Source organism: Mytilus edulis, chromosome 6, assembly GCF_963676685.1.
Source record: "Mytilus edulis chromosome 6, xbMytEdul2.2, whole genome shotgun sequence".
Lineage (NCBI taxonomy): Eukaryota > Metazoa > Mollusca > Bivalvia > Mytilida > Mytilidae > Mytilus > Mytilus edulis.
In genome coordinates, this window is record NC_092349.1 from 51138314 (window position 1) to 51160210 (window position 21897).

The 21897-nt window shown below is 34.2% G+C and overlaps 1 protein-coding gene across 3 annotated transcripts; it reads left to right on the top strand.

The window, feature by feature from the left end:
• The first annotated feature begins 238 nt into the window (after positions 1-238).
• LOC139529128 (uncharacterized) lies at positions 239-20795 on the top strand. 3 transcript variants are annotated; one of them, XM_071325451.1, is made up of 8 exons: positions 239-357; positions 885-1031; positions 2080-2224; positions 6858-6971; positions 7539-7664; positions 15864-15974; positions 19283-19364; positions 20252-20795. In XM_071325451.1, exons 1-7 carry the CDS (start codon positions 355-357, stop codon positions 19351-19353), a joined length of 717 nt encoding a protein of 238 aa, XP_071181552.1. In that variant the 5' UTR covers positions 239-354; the 3' UTR covers positions 19354-19364; positions 20252-20795. The 3 variants fall into 3 exon arrangements, with proteins under 3 accessions (XP_071181552.1, XP_071181551.1, XP_071181553.1); XM_071325450.1 differs by having other exon boundaries at positions 19283-19349; XM_071325452.1 differs by lacking the exon at positions 19283-19364.
• The last annotated feature ends 1102 nt before the right edge of the window (positions 20796-21897 follow it).

Genomic DNA, 21897 nt, shown 5'->3' on the forward strand with positions numbered 1-21897 from the left:
TAGACAAATCCTTGGTCTATGTTTATTATTTTTCGTTTAAATTTTTTTTTAGCGGAATTTTAGGCTCATTCAGATTTTTAATTTTCCGTTCAGGATATTAACAATTAATAAAATTCCAATTTGGAGAAATTCCATCAAACAATAAAAAAGTTATTGCAATTTGAATAATGTTAATCGTATATTTTCAGGTCTTTTCAGGTCCACTTTCAGGTCTTTAGTGTAACCCTATAATAGATACGTCAGCAAAACCAGTGTACACATCATGCACATATTTAATGGATTTGTCATAAGGCGCTAACAACAAAACGCAACGATAAGAATAGGAAACACAACCATAAAAATAATTATGGAGGAATGGTGAGACAGTGGCGGACCCCCCCCCCCCCCCCCGTATTTTCCACCTTTACCAGATGAACCACTTCAGTTGGAAAATCCTCTTGAAGTGTTAGATGTGAAGTGTAGTCCAAATAATTATGACGTCTTGAAAGGCTATTATAATTTTTTTCTTTGACGCCTTACATCGACGATGTAAGGCGTCAAAGAAAAAAATTATAATAGCCTTTCAAGACGATGTAAGGCGTCAAAGAAAAAAATTATAATAGCCTTTCAAGACGTCATAATTTTCTTTGACGCCTTACATCGACGATGTAAGGCGTCAAAGAAAAAAATTATTATAGCCTTTCAAGACGTCATAATTATTTGGACTACTTGAAGTGTAGAATCCCTTATTGTTGATTATTCACTATTGCCGTATTCACTACATGTATCTGTAGCATTAACATCCTGACACAAATATGTGTGCAATACGCATTGCTGAAATGTGACGTGTTTCTCCTCAAAAGATGATATTGTTGTAACAAATCTGTGTTTATTTTTTTTTATAGTTTATGAGCATGGCACCTACATCCCCATTTATCTTGTTTGAAGAAAAATTGATGGAAGTCATCAAAAAAACACCAAAGACATCACCCCTGGAGATATATATTTTAAAAATATATCTGGAAATGAAAACAGAAACTGACATTGTTCAGGTTTGTACTATAGTAGGATATAGACAGGTAGTAAAAAGATTTTGACTACATGTAGACTGCTGTTTTTACTGTTGTTCAATTTTAGGAATATATGTTTGTCTGATGGACATGCATGACAATTTTTTATACCCTGTAAGAATATAAGATGGTCCCAAATGTTTGTTTGTAGACTGTTAACATCATGTAAAAACTTGAAGGCATTATTTGACGTTTTTATACCCCATCAAATGAAGTTTGTGTGGGTATATAGGAATCACCTCTGTCTGTCTGTCTGTCTGTCTGTCTGTCCATCCGTCCTGCTCATTGTCCTGAGCAGAACTTTTGTACCTTAGTACCTACACTGTAGGATTATCAAACTTGGTATGTGGATGAATCATATACGGGAGGTGGATGTGTCACGAATGAAATTATGTCACAATGACCTTGACTTTGATCTTCATGATAGCAAAACGAAGATGATGTGTCACGTACCAAATTTAGGTCAATGTGACCCTTGACCTTCATGATAGTAAAATGTCATCCACTTTTTTCTTTATAATTTTTAAAGCTTTTCTTCTTCATGTTCTTCATGTCATAGCTTTTGTACTGTAGAGCCTAGGTGGTTGTATCATTGGAAGATGAACTTCTTGCGATATCAGATGTAAGTCTCATGACTTATAGGGTTAGGCAAGTGAGAGGGAAAAAGGGCTGGGGTATAGAGTTGTGCTCATAGTTTCAAGTTAGATTTAAAATGGAACAAGAATTTCATTGCAGACTCAATACATTTACAAGTTTAACTTCATACCCTTGGGAAGGAGATTTGAAAGAATTTTGACACGCATCTTCATCAGTGATATCTCACCCATTATTTCATGATGTTATTATTATACAATTTTATTTCTATCTATTATTCAATTTTCCGTATTTAGCGCCAAAGTTCGGGAGCGGAGTATCACTAATAAGCATCAGTTCACACAGATTTCTTGTTTTGCTCTTGCATACATATATTATTATTTAGTGTACAGTTTTGTAACTGCTGAATATTGATTTTCATGTGTGTTATCTTTAGGAAGTAGGAACCAAGTATGACAGTCCCCCTCTAGATGAGAAGGACAGTTGTGGACAGAATTCAAGGAAAAGGAAAGAAAAGAATAGACTTTACACCTGGATAAAAAATTTCATAACAAGAAAGACGTGTGCACCTGTGGAATCTTGTGAGTTTATGATGTTTATCATGTTTATATGCACATTGATTTAAGAATTGAATGCATATTTTTTGTACTTTATCGGCGTGTAAAAGCGTTGACCGAAGCACATTTTATATAAAGCGTGGAAGCGCTTCATACAAAAAATGTGCGCACGGTCAACGCTTTTACACGCCCATAAAATGCAAAAAATCTGCATTCAATTCTTAAAATTACATTTTCCAGTCATCAAAAAAAAACAAAATCACATCAAAGTTCAAGGCAAGATTTTTTCTGCGCCAGTCGAGTGTTTCGTCTATAAAAGACTCATCAGTGACACTCTTATCTAAAACTATGCAAATCCAAATCACTATGAAGTTGAAGAGCTTATAAACCCAAAATATACCGAAACAGGGAACCAAAATAAGACCAAGGAAATCCTATGCCTTGAAGTAGAAAAACTTTATTGTTTTAAACAATTTCAAAATTTATAACAGCACATTTAGTTTGATGAATCACGTCAGCACCGAAGTGTTGACTAGCGGAGCGGGTTAACCTCTAGGAAGAATACCTCCACCAGCAGTGAAAACCATCATGGTGTTAAAAAAAAAAATCACATCAAAGTTCAAGGCAAGATTTTTTCTGCGCCAGACGCGCGTTTCGTCTATAAAAGACTCATCAGTGACGCTCTTACATGTATCTAAAACTATGCAAATCCAAAATCACTATAAAGTTGAAGAGCTTATAAACCCAAAATATACCGAAACAGGGCACCAAAATAAGACCAAGGAAATCCTATGCCTTGAAGTAGAAAAACCTTAGTGTTTTAAACAATTTCAAAATGTATAACAGCAAATTATGAATTTCCAACATAGTGTATTTTAACAGATTTGAGCTAGGACTTACATTTTCTGAGCTATAAGGGGCTAAAAGGGGTTAAAAAAGACTTCTCTTTTTTGTTCGTCAAATTTTTATTTTTCATCTTATTTTGGTTTTGTTTTTTATGCCCCGCCACGAAGTGAAAGGGGCATATAGATTTACCCTTGTCCGTCAGTACATACGTATGTACGTCCGTCTGTCCCGATCTTGGTTAAGTTTTGCGTTAAGGTCCATTTCTCAGAATGTGATAATGATGTACCAATGATATTTCATCAGTATATTCTTCTTAAATAGTACTACATTGATCAACAACATTTGGGTCAATTTGACCTACATTTCATGCTTGATTGACTTCAATAACTTTTTTCATAAATGACCATTGTGAAGAAACCTATTGTAATATATGAATGATATTTCACCTCTGTGGTGTTCCTATGTAGTGTAACACAGTTCAACAGTTCAGCATCTTTTGGGTCACTATGACCTTCATTTTATGCTTGAGTGATTTTGGTTAAGTTTTGCGTTTAGGTCCATTTCTCAGAACCCTATGGTAGTGCATCAATGATATTAGACTGTTGTAGTGTTCTTGCTTAGTGCAACACAGTTCAGCATCTTTTTGGTCAATATGACCTACATTTTATGCTTCAGTGGTTTTGGTTATGTTTTGTGTATAGGTCCATTTCTCAGAACCCTATGGTAGTGTATCAATGATATTAGACTATTGGTAGTGTTCTTGCTTAGTGCAGCACAGTTCAGCATCTTTTTGGTCACTATGACCTACATTTTATGCTTCAGTGATTTTGGTAAAGTTTTGTGTCGAGGATTATTTCTCAAGAACCTAATGTAGTATATCAATGATATTAATGTATTGTAGTGTCCTTGCATAGTGCAGCACAGTTCAGCATCTTCTAGAATACCATGACCTATATTTTATGCTTGAATGATTTTGGTTAAGTTTTGCATTTACTGCCATTTCTCGGGAATCTGTGGTAGTGTATCAATGATATTACACTGTTGTAGTATTCTTGCACAGTGCAGCACAGTTTGACCTCTTTTTGGTCACTTTGACATATCTTATGCTTGAGTGACTTTGGTTTAAATTTGCCATACAGCTCTTTTCAGCAGCATTTTGGTCAATTTTTACATGAGACAACATGGAACCTCATATTGATCTTAATGGTAGGGCATCTGTGGCTTACAGACACATTTTCTAGTTTTTCTTTATGTTCCTTATGAACTTTCGCAACAGTAGAGTACGACAGATTTAGCATAGCTTTTACCGTTTTCGAGCTATTAGGGGCCAAAGTGGTGCTAAATATAAAAAAAACCAAAAAAAAGTTTTTTTATTACTAATCAGAATTCTCTGTCCAGCATATTACTGTGTCCAGCATATTATTGTGTCCACTTTAGTAGTGTGTCAATGCTTGCCCAAATGAACACCTGTTCGACCACTGCGGTCGTATCATGCTGCACTTGGCGTAGCTCTTTATTTTGGTAATGCTTCAACCAAATGATAATATCTTTGGTATGTAGCCTTATTATGAAGAGTTACAGATTAAGTTAGAGTTTGGTTACGGTTCAATGATTTTCACGGAAGCTACGGCCCTTGGACATAGAAAATTCAATATCAAAGAAATTGTAAAATGTAAAACCACTGGCAGTGGGGCTAAACAAACCAAATATAAAACATACAAAACAATAAAAAGTAAAAGACATAGGTAAAAGGTAAAAGTGGCCCAAAATATAAAATATTTCTATACATACAAAATTACAGTGAATTTTAAGTATTCCACACTTTTTTTTGTAATGTTCAACCAATTGATTTTATTTTTAGTATGTGGTCTTATCATGAGAAGTTACAGATTAAGTTCTACTTTGGTTGTGGTTGAATAATTTTTACGGAAGTTACGCCCTCGGACTTAGAAAATTACAGTGAATTTGAAGTTTTCAGCACTTTTTTATGTCCCGCCACAAAGTGGTCGGGACATATAGTTTTACCCTTGTTTGTCATTCTGACTTGTTGCGCAACAACCAGTTTTCCAGACTTTTTTACTAAACACCTTGAGATATTGAACTGATTTTTGGTATATAGATATTTATTGATGTTACAGATTGAGTTTGAGTCTTGTTACGGTTCATTGATTTTCACTTTTGTCGTTCAAGAGTTATGGGACTTTGTTCATTGAAAATTGACATTTTTCACAAAAACTCAAGTTTACTTTGACCAATTCTTACTAAATTTTAACATGATGTTACATGTAGGTCCTATGTAGAGTAAATGCCTTTGGTTTTTGTTATTTTCCCTATTGTCCTTTTAGAGTTCTGGAGTTGGGAGCGGACTAAGTAACTTACTTTTTTTTTGTGAATAACTAAAGAATATTTTTTTCCTATTTTCATTTAGATTTTTTTTGGTTCTATATTTAATTTATTATTTTTTTCATTATTTTATTAAATTTTATTTTTATAAAAATAATTGTCTGTTTGCTTTTAAAATTCACATAGTGTTTCTTCTTTTGTTTTGTTTGAAATAGACATGATCTGATAATTACAGTCGAATCTGCTTAATCTGACACATGAATATTCCGACATCCTGTGAAATCTGACAAAATTTACTGGTCCCGAAAGTTTTCTTTAACATTCTTTGTTAAAAAATCTTCTGTATTCCGTCACCCGTCTACTCCGTAATCCGACAGCATTTTCAAGTCCCAGCCTTCATAAGTACTCTAATTATACTTGTTTAATCAGACCCTTTGATCTCCTTAATCAATTTATAAACAAGGTAATCATAATTCAGTCAGGTGTATTTCATGCATTTAAAGGTAATTTAATCCATTACCTGTGTACACAAATATCTTGTTATTTTTTATTGATCGGATAGGAAATTTGAGGCTCAGTACGGGATAAAAACATTTCTACAACATATGGAAAATATATAAATCTTAATACATACTTTTCATAATGTCTTTCTTAATTCAATGTGAGTAAATTGTTGGGGAAAAAAATCCAGACGAAGAAATATTGCTAATTGGACTGTGAAACGATTTCATTTTGACAGTTTACTTTATGTAACCAGTGTCGAAGACGATATTCCGACTAAATGATACAAATAACCATGACTGGGAAAATAGTTAAACAATTGATGAAGACTAACACTGTAAATGTTCTAAGAACTTGTCAATCTCACTGAAATTTATTGTACTAAATATTTACGAGATCTTGGGAATTCGTACTTGACGTGGTGTAATGTTTCATAAACACTGTTTTTTCTTTAAAGGATCTCAAATGTGAAACCCGAGTATTCCGACACCCTGTCCAATCCGACATATTTCTCTGGTCCCGAGGTGTGTCGGATAAGACAGGTTCCACTGCATATGTTTTGAAATGAACTATAAAAAAAATTCGGAATGGGCGTATATTGCACTTGTGGCGCAGCTGTTTATTCTAATTCTGATTTCCAATATATTTCAATAATAGTGAACTACCAACATAATCGTGGCAAGCAAGTTAGACTGTCAAGAAAGTAAGCATATCAAACACATTACTGTATGAAGCAAGCTACTGGTAACACAATTCCTGTGTTGACCACAATATAGGTTATTGAGTAGTCAACAAAGTAGGTTGTTGAGCACCTCAGTTTGTATTGATAAAATTATCTGTAATTTCAAATGTTATTTTGGACTGTCAATTAAGTCATTTTAAGCTTGAGAGGCAAAATAAACCTTTGCAAAAAAAAAGCTCAGACCTGTCCTCTGTTTATCATTGGATGAAAATCTTATATTTTCAGTTAAAGAAAAATGGACCATATTTGCAGATGCAAATCCATCTGTGGTGATGCAGTACGTCATAAGTAGGCCCAGGGTAATAGAACAACTGCAATGCATTTTGGACTCTGATTCAGGTAAATTTAGAGTTTTACCAAAGAAACAAATGGAATTGTGAATTCAGAAACATGTGTTTTTGATTTCTGTTTAATAATTGAATGATTAATGTATTATGTTGTGCATTAGTCCATGATTGCAGAATATTTAATTTATTTCAGACAACATGTATGAAAGATGAGCATTGTTGATTGCTTTATAGATTATTATTAGGGTAATGTGAGCTTTTGCCACCATGAAACATCTATCATAACTTATCACACTTTAATCTTCCCCTCTGAAACCGCTGGGCTAAATGGAATCAAACTTGGCAGGATGCATCTATGTAAGGTCTGTTATAAAATTGCCTCATTTCGTCCTGATTGGACAACAAAATTGGCTGCCATGGGCAATTCTTGATGCTCACCTGAGCCTCTAGTTTTTTTTTTATTCAGTCATCTTCAAAATTGTTACTAAAAGAATGCATAGATCACACAAAAAAAATTAAAACGGCATTAAAATTGCTATATTTAGCCATTGATATGTTTGGTTAAGACTATCCAGGTAAGCAATTTATGTTAGTTAATGAAATATCTTTCCTTATTCAGAGAAAGAGTTAGAAATAGACAGAGAAGAAGATAGAAATACTCAGATGGAAGGTGTAGAGGCAGAAGAAGATTTTGAGAGGGAACAGTTCATCGATTCAGAAGAGAATATTATCAATGAAGAAGAGGGTATAAATATTGTCAAGTGCTGTTTTTATCCCCCCTGCTAAGCGAAAGCGGGGGGATTATGTCATGTATGTAATGCAGTCCGTCTGTTTGTATGTATGTAATGTCATGCAAAATCTCAGAAACTAGAAATGATGGAAACTTGAAACTTGGTAGCATGTTAGAGTATGTGATCAGGGTATGAAATTCATGCCCTAGGGCAAATTTATGAGTGAAATTTCGTTTTTGAGATAGGCAGAAAATGGTGAAATCTTCCAAACTATTTACAATAGGAAGTTGGTTCCAACAGTATGACCTCCCATTATGAGTACCAAGTCTAGCAGTGGCATGGTATTTTGCCTGCAAGCCCTGAGGGCATTTTCCTAAGGGTTAAAAATAATGACAAAATCGATTCTGCACGAACTCCTCTTACACCTTTCATGGTAGAAACATGAAAATTATAAGTGTATTTAAGTAGTACTATGAAAGTTGTCTGTGTCGAAGGTTTCAGAATTTTGAACTTTGCCCTTAGGGCAAAATGATTTCCCACCAAATGATTAATATGCGACATCTTTTGGTATGATTATGATTCAAGCAACTAACTTTTTATACGACCGCAAAAATTTTGCGTTCGTATAACGGTATCGTCCCTGTCCGTTGGCGTCGTCGTCATCCAGATTAATGGTTTCCGGACAATAACTTTAAGTTCTGATAGAGCAAATGCTACGAAATTTTAACACAAGGAATATAACCACAAAATACAGCTTGGGATTGTTTTTGGGGGTTATGCCCCCGCCGGTTCCTGAAATAGGGGCCAAAAAGGGCAAAATAAGTGTTTATATTAAATTTGATGTAGAGGATTTATTTTTATGCCCCACCTACGATAGTAGAGGGGCATTATGTTTTCTGGTCTGTGCGTCCGTTCGTTCGTTCGTTCGTTCGTCCGTCTGTCCCGCTTCAGGTTAAAGTTTTTGGTCAAGGTAGTTTTTGATGAAGTTGAAGTCCAATCGACTTCAAACTTGGTACACATGTTCCCTATGATATGATCTTTCTAATTTTAATGCCAAATTAGAGATTTTACCCCAATTTCACGGTCCACTGAACATAGAAAATGATAGTGCGAGTGGGGCATTCGTGTACTGAGGACACATTCTTGTTTGTTCAATTTTAATCAATTTTTTTTCATAATGTTCCTTATGAAATTCCGCAACTGTAATATTGCAACGGATTTAACATAGCCTTTACCGTTTCCGAGCTATAAGCGGCCAAAGTGGTGCTAAATCCCAAAAAACGAACTTTTTTATTTCTTGTCCGATTTCAATGGTTTTTTTTTCTTTGCATTGCTTATGAAATTTCATGATAGGAAATTTTAAGCGATTTGAGCTAGGACCTACGGTTTCCGAGCTACAAGGGGCCAAAAGGGGCTAAAACTGCCTTCTCTTTTTTGTTCTTCAAATTTTTATTTTTCATCTTATTTTCATTTTGTTTTTTTCATTATGTTCCTTATGAAATTCCGCACCAATAGTATGTCAACGGATTTAACGTAGCTTTTACCGTTTCCGAGCTATTAGGGACCAAAGTGGTGCTAAATAAAAAAAAAAAACTTTTTTATTTCTCGTCCGATTTCAACTGGTTTTTTTTCTTTGGATTCCTTATGAAATTTCCAACTCAGAAAATATTTACCGATTTGAGCTAGGACTTACGGTTTCTGAGCTACAAGGGGCTAAAAGGGCTAAAACGAACTTCTCTTTTTTGTTTGTCAAATTTTTATTTTTCATCTTATTTTGGTTTTGTTTTTTTCATTATGTTCCTTATGAACTTCCGCACCGGTAGAGTCTCAACGGATTTAACATAGCTTTTACCGTTTCCGAGCTATTAGGGGCCAAAGTGGTGCTAACTCCAAAAATAGAACTTTTTTATTTCTCCTCAAATTTCAACATTTTTTTTGTTTGGATTCCTTAACAAATTTCCAACCCGTTTGATTCTTTCCAAATTTGAGCTGGGACTTACGGTTTCCCTGCTACAAGGGTCTTAATTTCTGTGTCCAGTATATTACTGTGTCCAGCTAATTACTGTATCCAGCAAATTACTGTGTCCAGCAAATTACTGTGTCCAGCACATTATTGTGTCCACTTTAGTAGTGTGTCAATACTTGCCCAAATGAACACTTGTCGACAACTGCGGTCGTATCATGCTGCGCTCGGCGAAGCTTTTTATTATGTATTAGTATAACAGTTGGAACAATACTGTATGTTTGGATTCCAAATATGGCAATTCCAACTTTGGTAAATTTCCTGAAAGTCTCAAAGACTGTTTAAATTTTGGAAATGTTCCTTGAAACTAATTGTGTTTTACAATAACATATAAAAAGATATGCACACTTGGATTTAAAAAAAATGCCAATTCCAGTTTTAAGAAAATTCCTGAAAGTCTCAAAGACTGGCAAATCTTTGAAAATGTTCTTCAAAACTTACTATTCTTACATTGCAAAAACAAACAAAATATTTTTGAATGTTCAGATTTCCATTTTTGGTAAATTTCATGAAAGTCTCAAAGACTCATTAATTTTTCAAAATTTAACTTGCAATTAATCTCTTTTGGTACATTTTATTTATTGGAATTACATGGAACACTTAGATTTCAAAAAATTGCAATTCCAAGTTTTGTAAATTTTCTGAAAGTCTTAAAAAGACTGCTTGATTTTTGGAATCATTCTACAAGACTTACCATATATATATATCATAAAAACTAATGAAATGTTTTGAAATGCTCTGATTCCAAAAGTTGCAATTCCAACTTTGGTAAATTTCCTGAAAGTCTCAAAGACTAGTCATGCTAGTTATACCCCACGCAACGAAGTTGCGGAGGGTATAATGTTTTTGACCCGTCCGTCCGTCAGTCCGTCTGTCCGTCTGTCCGTCCGTCTGTCCGTCAGTCCTGTTTCTTGTCATCGCAACTCCTCTCAAACCACACAACAGAATTTCACGAAACCTTTTCAGATAATAAGGACATACTATGTAATTGTGCATATCGAAGGGAAATTGCGATTCAATTTTTTTTCTAGGAGTTACTCCCCTTTGAACTTATTTACTTTAATGTACTACTGCAACAGTTTGTCATCGCAACTCCTCTCAAACCACACAACAGAATTTCATGAAACCTTTTCAGATAATAAGGACATACTATGTAGTTGTGCATATCGACGGGAAATTGAGATTCAATTTTTTTTCTAGGAGTTACGCCCCTTTGAACTTATTTACTTTAATGTACTACTGCAACAGTTTGTCATCGCAACTCCTCTCAAACCACACAACAGAATTTCACGAAACCTTTTCAGTTAATAAGGACATACTATGTAGTTGTGCATATCGACAGGAAATTGCGATTCAATTTTTTTTCTAGGAGTTACGCCCCTTTGAACTTATTTACTTTAATGTACTACTGCAACAGTTTGTCATCGCAACTCCTCTCAAACCACACAACAGAATTTCATGAAACCTTTTCAGATAATAAGGACATACTACGTAGATGTGCATATCAACAGGAAATTACGATTCAATTTTTTTTCTAGGAGTTATGCCCCTTTGAACTTATTTGCTTCAATGTACTTCTGCAACAGTTTGTCATCTCAACTCTTCTGAAAACACACAACAGAATTTCATGAAATTTTGTAGATAATAAGGACATACTATGTAGATGTGTATATTGACAGGAATTTATTATTCAGTATTTTTTCTTATACAATTTTTTTTTCTTATACTTATTTAATTTCTCCAATGACAATGTGGGGACGTGGGGTATGTGAGCGTGCTCACTAAGGTTCTTTAATTAGTTTTTGAAATGAAACTTTTACGCCGATGCTTGTAAAATGGGTTAAAACAAGTCCAATGTTTAGTGTGGTATAATAAAACAAATATGTCCTTCATGAAAAGTTAATATCCAAAATTGTTAAATCTCGAAAGGGTGAATTTCCCTTTGGCTATGCCCGCAGGAAATAACCTCTTCCTCGATTTATCAATTTTGGATACAGTAAAACCTGTGTAAACCGGCCACCTCTGGGACTGTCAAAAAGGGCCGGTTTAGGCAGTGGGTCGGTTTATTCAGGTTTTCAGATTGACAGGAAGTCAGTGGTTCATGACGTCAGATATTTTACAGAACTGCATATTTCATGCAATTAACAAATAATAAGCTTGTATAGTACAGTAGATTACTGACATATTATAAATTAGTGTATTGAATAATAGAAAATTCTGAAACTAATTTTATTTAACCTAGAGTGCCGATGATTTTAACACAATATATATTTGGACATGTCCCTGCTTTTTACCATTTTTCTACGAACGAAACATCTTCAATCATTGCTCTCATTGGTATGAGAAAGTTAAGAAATCCATCATCTTTGGAATTTGAAAAATGATTCATACATTTAATGTTTGTGAAGAAATACTCATATGAAGTTAAAGTTTCTGGCTCGTCCGCTTCATTTTCACTTTCGCAGATTTTGTTTGTGTCGGAATCTCCGCGTTGTTTGAATTGATAAACATGAGTTGTTTTTCTGTCCATCATAAGTTTCCTCCGTAGGCATTGAAGATTAATTTTCCATAGCAGTTATTTCGTTTCAAAAGTGGTCGGATCTCTGTCGACTTGATCAGTTGATTGACATCAATCAATACCGTTATGATAAAAGGCCAAACCGGTTTTGACAGGTAATAATTAAAGTAATTTACTGTATTGGGACTAGATAATTAGATCGGAGTTCGGAATAGACAGGGTCCGGTTTACAAGGGATATTTTTGCAAAGAATATTAAGGGAAGGAAGTGGGACTTTAATTTTCGGCCGGAATTGACAGGAAACTGGATTACTCAGGGTCCGGTTTTCACAGGTTTGACTGTATTAACTTTCCATGAAGGTCATAATTGTATATTATACAATTTATGACTTTTGATGAGGTGGATACAAGGATTTATTTACCATGTACAAATATTTCATGTGATTAAGGTCAATATTTAAGAAATAGTTCAAGACACTGAGGGCCTTTTGGAGTGGCCTGCCAGTCCATATATTACAATTTGGCCTAAAGTTTCAATGAACAATTTCTTTAATTATACTTTCAACTGTCCTTTACAGTAACATGACTATCAATCTTTATTCTTAAAATTTTGTAAAAAAAAAAAATGAGTCTTTCATTGATATTTTATTGTAATAATTTGATACATTATTTAATTTAACCCCCGCTTAAAAAAACGGGGTATATAGTATTCGTTGTGTCCGTCCGTTCATCCTTCCGTCCCTAAACTACTGAAGGGAATTCCATGAAACTGTCAGAGAATCTTTGTTACATGTTCCCATTGTGCACCTCCTAATTTAGATTTTGATCCTACCAATTTCTGGGGTTTCCAATAGCAAATCATGGACTTTGTCTGTCCCTTCGTCCGTCATACTAAGCCATCCTGTTTACGGACTTAGTACATATATTAAACATAATATGGCTGTTAATGAAAAACATGTTCGACTGTATTGACTAATATCTCAAAAACCATTGCAAACAGAGAAAATGTGACAAGGACAAAAATGTTCAGAATGACAAGATCTATTAATTTATATTTATGTCAAAATTGTTGGATACTCCTGCATAGGGGTTATTGGCCATAAATGACAGTTTTTGGCAAATTTGAATGCTTTTGGCTATTATCTCATAAACTATTATCACTGTGCTTAAACGGCTGTGGGTAACTTAAGTTACCCACAGCCCAATATGGCGGCGTAAAATAATGCGATTTTCATTTTATCAAATATCTTTAGATTTACGCATTAATAATTCATTACAAGTTGTCAATGTATTGTATCTAAGGCAAAATAATCAACTGAAAACAAAAAATGTAATGCATTTTGTCTTAGCTTAGCGTAAGAACAATTTTAAAAATGGCAAAAGATGTCCGTAACTTTTCTTAACCGAAAACTCTGGCCGTGGGTAATTTTTCTGTTGTAGCCTTTGGATGCATAATTTTTGCGTATATAAGGATTCTTTATACATAATGATCTGACATTTGTTTTCCTTTTCCACGGACACCGAAGAAAATGACACTCACAAACATGGGGATAATACCAACTTAAGCGCTTAACTTTGGTCCGTTTAGCTGTGCTGGATGTACAAATACACAGTCAGGTCCGGTCAGATTAGGGACGTTAAATCCGATGCCTCCTATAGGAAGAGTGCCACGCTCTCTACGTTCATGAAAATATAACATAAAATTGCGTACCAATACAGGATAATTTGTACAATAAACATGCAATAAACTTCAGCTACTGCAATTTACAATCATTAGATCTGCAAGTTACACGCATCCGCTTTACAAGTTAAGGGCATCTAAACTGTAGAAAAAGCAGCAGGTACACACATCTTACAGCTCACTAAGAGCTTTAAAAATGAAATAGCTAGACATATAATAAACATGATTCTGGTCTATATTAAATCTTGAGACACTGACCTTTTCCTAAATTGCAAAATTCAACAATTGTAACAATTTTATAGGCTTAAAAGCTAGAAAATATAATGCCCATATTTTCGTATGCCATCTACGGCTAACCGTAACTGCATTTACGGGCATCGGCTTTATACCAGTGATTTTCCACTATTAACAGCTACCGAAGGAGAGACAGGGTTTCAAAGAACTCAATAAATCATTATCCCAGTAGAAATTTTATTTTCAACTGTTTGAAGAAAAACAACAATGTGATCCTGGCAAATCTATTTGAAATTACATATATGTAATTGCACTATGTTTCGATGAGTAACACAAGTAAATAATGAAGAAAGTTTATTAACCCAACTAGTCCTGGTTTCTTAAAAAATAAGGCTAAGATATTTTCATTGTTTCAGTATTAATGTACGGTTTATTCCCTTTTGTAATTTCATCTGAAAATTTGAATATTGGCACCGCATAGAAGAAAAACATTTAAGCTACATGTTCAGATTTTTCGGCTTCTTAATATTCATCTTAAACTAGTTGATGAAGGACAGCCGTGGTTTGTTATTGTAAAAATGTATGTTGCAGTACTGTGTTGCTGTAATTTTATGAGTAAAACAGACAGAGTGATATCACATATAATCTAGAATAAAAAATGTTGAAGGGGTTTAGTGTTTTGCTTTAAGGGATCGTTTCGAAAATTGGAACTTCTGACTATGAATTCCCCTTGCCGTTTTTGGGAATAAGTAAGGCGTTAACCTTTACTCTTTACTGTAACTAAATGTAGTTGTATACCAACTTACGATATTTCATAGCTTACCTTTATATTTTTGTGTATAACAATATAAATTCTGAGAAAAGTTAAAGACACATCATGAAGTTACGGACATCTCTGTAAATTATGTAAAAAAAGTTACGGATATCTCTTGTAAAAGTTACGTACCTCTTTTGGACTTTTAAAATCAGTTGTTTTTCGACTTATTGTTTTATACTTGAGTTATTTCTACTTTTATTAGTGCGGGCGAAACTGATATACATCTTCTTGAAAGCTTTATCTTCGTTAAACAACTTTGTTTTGCTTTAAAATAACTAAAATCTATATAAACAGAAGATGTCTTGCGCCATCTTGGGCTGTGGGTAACTTAAGTTACCCACAGCTGTTTAAGCACAGTGATTATAGATAGAAAAAAAAATATTTTAGATTGCAAATATGTTCAGCAATAAAAGCTCTACACACAGTTCAAATGACCACTTGTTATTGGATTTATTGCCCTTAAATGTTTATTACTTGTTTATTACCATATCCTCTATTTTTATATTTTCACCGATTTTAGTGCTTTAAAAAGTATCTTTTAAACTGTTATAGATATATTGAAAGTTTGAACAGCAAAAATGTTAAGTAGGACAAGATCTAGAAAATAAAGCCAAAGGGGCTGAAATCATCCTCAAAGAAAGATTTAGACAAATTTGAAAACAGGTGAGCGACACAGGCTCCTTGGAGCCTCTAGTTACCTTTCTTGCAATAGTTACTAGCTGGTTCGTGTCAAGCGCAAAATTATTATGATTTACATTCAGAGTGGAATTGGTAACGACACGGACACATAAATATTCTGAAATATAAAACAGCAATACAAGACTTGACACAGCTTGTTTTTTTTTTTTTGTCAGATCATACATTATTTTTTTTATTTTGGTCCTGGTAATGAAACAGTTGATAGTGAAACATCTGTCAAATATGATATTCATCTTTTGCAGATCTACCAACAATGGAAACTCCAATTTCCTATCCAAAAAGGAAAAGAATTCCTAGAAAAATATATACTCCAAGCAGCAGTAAAGTAGCTGAAAAGCAAGAAAACAAGAAAAGTAAGAATTGCTGATTTGTATTATTGGTTTCTGTTTTGGTCACTTAGCCTGAAAGGCTTGCAAGTTTTTGCCATCACTAAGCATTTTCATCCATTATCTATCGTCTGTCTGTTGTCCATCCATCCATAATTTATGTTTTATTTTGTTCTAAAACATCAAACGGACAGATGGATCAGTATAAACAATATGCCCTTCACTTATTGTCACGGTGGCACGAAAAAGGCGTCTAATTTTCCATCTAGTTGTAATTTGACCATGTCATGAATATTGTCCAAGTCCCTTCCAACAACAATCGTCAATTTAAGGAAAAAAAATCCAGTAAATTTTCAAAAGTTGTAGGCTAAAAAATATCTTTAAACCTGAATTTCTTTTTATATTAAATAAAATTGACAATTTCGATTTTCAGTTATGTCAAAAGTAGTCATATTTTTTCCAACAAAGTGAATTTTTACAGATTTGAGCTAGGACTTAAGGTTTCAGAGCTAAAAGGGGCTAAAACGGACTTCTCTTTTTTGTTCATGAAATTTTTATTTTTCATATTTTCATTTTGATTTTTTGATTTTTCATTGTTTTCCTTATGAACTTTTGCACTGGTAGAGTCTCGACGGATTTAACGTAGCTTGTACCGTTTCCGAGCTATTAGGGGCCAAAGTGGTGCTCAATCCCAAAAAACAAACTTTTTTATTTCTCGTCCGATTTCAAAGGTTTTTTTTTCTTCTTTAGAGTCCTTATGAAATTTCCAACATAGAGAATTTTAGCAGATTTGAGCTAGGACTTGCAGTTTTTCCAACCTATTAGGGGCCAAAGTGGTGCTTTTTAGTACTAATGTAATTTCTGTGTCCAGCAAATTACTGTGTCAAGCATATTATTGTGTCCACTTTAGAAGTGTGTCAACACTTGCCCAAATGAACACGTGTCGACCATTGCGGTCGTATCATGGTGCACACGGCCAAGCTCTTTATTCTTGTATGTCGTTCATGAATTCAAAAATGCTTCATCCAATTGAACTGAAATTTTAAAATTAGGCTGGAATTGGTAATGTCTGGTTACCTTTTGTTTTTTCCAATTTTGCGATGTGTCCAGAGTTATGGGACTTTGATTTTTAAAAAAAATGCCATTTTTCTTGAATGTCGTACAGTAACTCAAAAATGCTTCATCCGATTAATCCGAAATTTTATAATTAGGCTAGAATAGGTAATGCCTGGTTCTCTTTCGTTTTTTTTCTGATTTTTCTATATGTTGTTCTAGAGTTGTGGGACTTTGGTGTTAAAAAAATGCGTTTTTCTTGTATGTTGTACACTAATTCAAAAATGCTTCATCCGATTGAATTGAAATTTTAAAATTAGGCTGGAATTTGTAATGCCTGGTTCCCTTTCACTTTTTATTAGCTCACCTGACCTGAAAGATCAACTGAGCTATTCCCATCACTTGGCGTCCGTCGTCGTCGTCCGTTAACTTTTTACAAAAATCTTCTCCTCTGCAACTGCCAGGCCAAATGGAACGAAACCTAGCCACAATCATCCTTAGGGTATGATGTCCATGTCAGTCAACCAAGATGGCCGCCAGGGCTAAAAATAGAACATAGGGGTAAAATGCAAATATTGACTAATTTCTTGAAAACCATTGCAGATAGAGAAAATCTGACATAGGCAAAAATGTTCAGAATGTCAAAATCTACCTAAGTTCCATTTATGCCAAAATTGTCGGATGCCCTCGCAAAGGGGTTATTGCCCATAAATGATGATTTTTGGCCAATTTTAACGTTTTTGACTATTTAAGAAATAATTCATGGCAGCCATGGTTTATTGGAGATTTTAACATGGGTTGAATTGTTTGTGTAAAATTTTAATCCCGAGTGTTAGCGAGGGTTAAAATTTCGCAAATAATAATCTTCTCCTCTGAAACTACCAGGCCAAATGGAACCAATCTTGGCCACAATCATCCTTATGGTATCTATTTTTAAAATTATATCCGTAGTCCTTGACGGGCAACCAACATGGCTGCCAAGGCCAAAATTTAATAGATGTATATCATGCTAAAATTGTCATATTTCTTGCATTTTATATATAAAAAACCTGTACTCAATTTCCTTTTGTTTTCACAATTCCCTTTATTATCCAATGCTACATACTATTATGCTGCGATTGGTAAGCACCTATGTTTCCATGAAGTGCCAGCGCTGCAGGTCCAGAGCCGACTTTGCTCTTGTTCTTTCCCATTTTCATACTTAACAAGTTTTCTTTTCATGGTCTGTATGTTTATATTATTGGCAAGTGTTAACTAGAGATCAAAAGAGGTCAGGGCATCAACTTAATTGGAATAAAAATTAGCATGGTTATAAATGCCACTTGGCTAAGTACATGTAATTAAGACAATATAAAAGAAAAAACACACCTGTCATATTTTAAATTTCTCTTTAATTACCGTTATCAGTGCCAGCTAAGTAAATTAACAGTAATAATTATACCCCCGCTCCGAAGGAGAGGGGGGTATAGTGTTTTACCTCTGTCCGTCCGTCCGTCAGTCAGTCCGTCCTCTGTCAGTCCATCCGTAACACTTTTTTGTAACACTTTTCTCAGCTACTATGTATTACAGCTATTAGATATTTGGTATCAAGCATCAGGTTGGGGTGCTGTACCGTGTAAGTGGTTTTCAGGTCTGTCGCTCATCTACTTCCTGTTTACAGACTTAGTACATATATTAGACATAGGGGTATTAATGAAAAATTTTCATAACACTTTTCTCAACTACTATGTATCACAGCTATTAGATATTTGGTATCAAGCATCAGGTTGGGGTGCTGTACCATGTAAATGGTTTTCAGGTCTGTCGCTCTTCTACTTCCTGTTTACAGACTTAGTACATATATTAGACATAGGGGTATTAATGAAAAATTTTCGTAAGACTTTTCTCTGCTACTATGAATCACAGCTATTTGATATTTGATATCAAGCATCAGGTTGTGGTGCTGTACTGTGTAAGCGGTTTTCAGGTCTGTCGCTCTTCAACTTATTGTTTACGGACTTAGTACATAAATTAGACAGGGATATTAATGAAAAATTTTCGTAACACTTTTCTCAACTACTATGTATTACAGCTATTAGATATTTGTTATCAAGTATCAGGTTGGGGTGCTGTATTGTGTAAGTGGTTTTCAGGTCTGCTGCTCTTCTACTTCCTGTTTACGAACTTGCAGATCCTATAATGATATGGTTAGCGGGGGTAGACTTTTGTGAGTAATAGCTCACAGTTCATCTTGTTTAATATTTAATTCCTATCTTGAACCTATAATAATAATGAATTAATAGGAGTTGTATCACTCAAAACTGGCAAGAGGAAAAGGAAGGCTCCTTCAACTTTCACACCAAGTGATTGGTAAGTATCAAAAATGTAAGTACACATTGATTAACTTTGGTTAAAAGTTTACGTCCGAGTTCATTTCTCAGATACTATGTGGCCTAGGATCATGTAATTTGATGTGGGGATGTAACTTTGCAAGCCTGTCAGCATCAATACCAAAATAGGTCAATTTGACCTCCATTTCATGCTTGATTGACTTTGGTTAAAGTTTACGTCCGAGTTCATTTCTCAGATACTATGTGGCCTAGGATCATGTAACTTGATGTGGGGATGTAACTTTGCGAGCCTGTCAGCATCCATACCAAAATAGGTCAATTTGACCTACATTTCATTCTTGATTGACTTTGGTTAAAGTTTACGTCGAAGTTCATTTCTTAGATACTATGTGGCCTAGGATCATGTAACTTGATGTGGGGATGTAACTTTGCGAGCCTGTCAGCATCCATACCAAAGTAGGTCAATTTGACCTACATTTCATGCTTGATTGACTTTGGTTAAAGTTTACGTCGAAGTTCATTTCTTAGATACTATGTGGCCTAGGATCATATAACTTGATGTGGGAGTGTAACTTTGGGAGCCTGTCAGCATCCATACCAAAATTGGTCAATTTGACCTACATTTCATGCTTTTATTGACTTTGGTTAAAGTTTACATCCCAGTTCATTTCTCGGATACTTTATGACCTAGGATCGTGTCACTTGATGTGGGGATGTAACTTTGGGAGCCTGTCAGCATCCATACCAAAATAGGTCAATTTGACCTTCATTTCATGCTTGATTGACTTTGGTTAAAGTTTATGTCGAGTTCATTTCTCAGTCACTATATGGTCTAGGATCATGTAATTTGACCTACATTTCATGCATAGTTGACCCTCCTTAGGTAAAGCTCTTACTTTTATGAATTATTGTGTTTTATAGGTTTGTCTTAGGTACAAAGAATGTTGCAGATGAGGCGAACTTTGTAATCATGGATTACCCTATGTTTTAGCAAGGCACATTCACTGATCATACAAGGTTAGTGCCCTGAGGGGCATTTCTAGAATTATACAGGCCCTGGAGATAGTTTTTGATTTGAAGGAGAATTCAATTTGTGTTTCTTTGGACATCTATAACAGCATCCTGTTACAATTATATCTTCTTAGGTTTTGCTCTTTTGATATAAATTACATGAGTTAAAAAGTAGTCTTAGATTTAGAGTGCACTTATTGGCAGTTATATGCATGTATTACTTTTGCTTATATAAAGAGGTTTATAGCATTGTATATGAAAATCTCTGTTAATATCGACCTACAGGGGATGCATGATGCCTTGATTTATAAAGGTAAATCTAAATTTATAAAGGTTTGTTGTTATCTTGAATTGTGTCACATTTTCTTGTTTAGGGGCTTTTTACAGCTTACTTTATGTTGTGGATTCTTGTCCATTGTTGAAAGCCGTACGGTAACCTGTAGATAAATTTTTATTTGTACTTTGGAACCTTTCCAGATGACTGTCTCATTGACAATCATACCACATCCTCTATTCTTATAACTAACTTGATAAGAAAATATAAAGTGCATCTTGAAAAAAAGCCATGGGATAAATATCAAAAAGGGATGTAGCTAGTCTATATTGTTATTGATATGCTTGTATTATACGCCTTAAATCATACTTTTCCTATAGAATATTCAAAATCTGCACTTCAAACTAATGAATTACACTATACAAAGGATGTATACAACAAAAGTTTAATCACATTATCAGCTGAAGTTCTGTTCACCCATAAAACATGGACAGTTGAAGATTTGGAAATTTTCTGAAAATACTGTGTAAAATTAATATAATAGTTAATACTTGTTTCATATGACATTTTACTTGCTTGTTTGTTGTGTATAAGGTATTGTTTTTTATTTCTTTGGTCAACTCACCTTTTTGTATATTATTTTATGTATATAATTTTGTTTTGAGGACTCCCAATAGATTAGCTAAATTGTATGGGGTAATCCTCAGTTGGTAGAGTATTTTGTCTTGCTTCTGCAGTTTTCAGGCATCAAATTTTTATTGTATTTATGTTCATATATATGTAAATACTTGCATGTCCTAATGCTTAACTGGCAGGTCGAAACTTTCCTGGTTCAGTTTAAATTAAACTTAGAATTATTTATTTTTATTTGTTGTCAAATATTAAATATCCTCTGAATACAATTTTTGAAATGAAAATAAAAATTGATGATTTTAAAAAAATTAAAAGCTCAAGTTTGGAATAGTTATGTACATTAACAATTATGTACTAACTTTTAGAACCAGGAAGGTCTCAGGGAAAGTCAGATGATATAGATATTTCTTGAAACCATGAATTTGATTCCTACCCTGACTGATGAGACCAAATGGAAGCAAATTTATAGGTATATAAATTTCTAGTTTTAAGCTCACCTGACCTAAAGGGCCAAGTGAGCTATTTCTATCACTTGGCGTCCGTCGTCGTCTGTCATCGTCAGTCCTTTAACTTTTTCAAAGATCTTCTTCTCTGAAACTGCCAAGCCAAAATGGAACCAAACTTGGCCACAATCATCCTTAGGGTAACT

Bases quoted from the DNA above. Each gene is read 5' to 3' on its own strand.
- LOC139529128 (XM_071325450.1), top strand. The intron at 2,225-6,857 runs GTGAGTTTATGA...TTATATTTTCAG, and splicing joins GTGTGCACCTGTGGAATCTT to TTAAAGAAAAATGGACCATA. The intron at 19,350-20,251 runs GTAAGTATCAAA...TGTGTTTTATAG, and splicing joins ACTTTCACACCAAGTGATTG to GTTTGTCTTAGGTACAAAGA.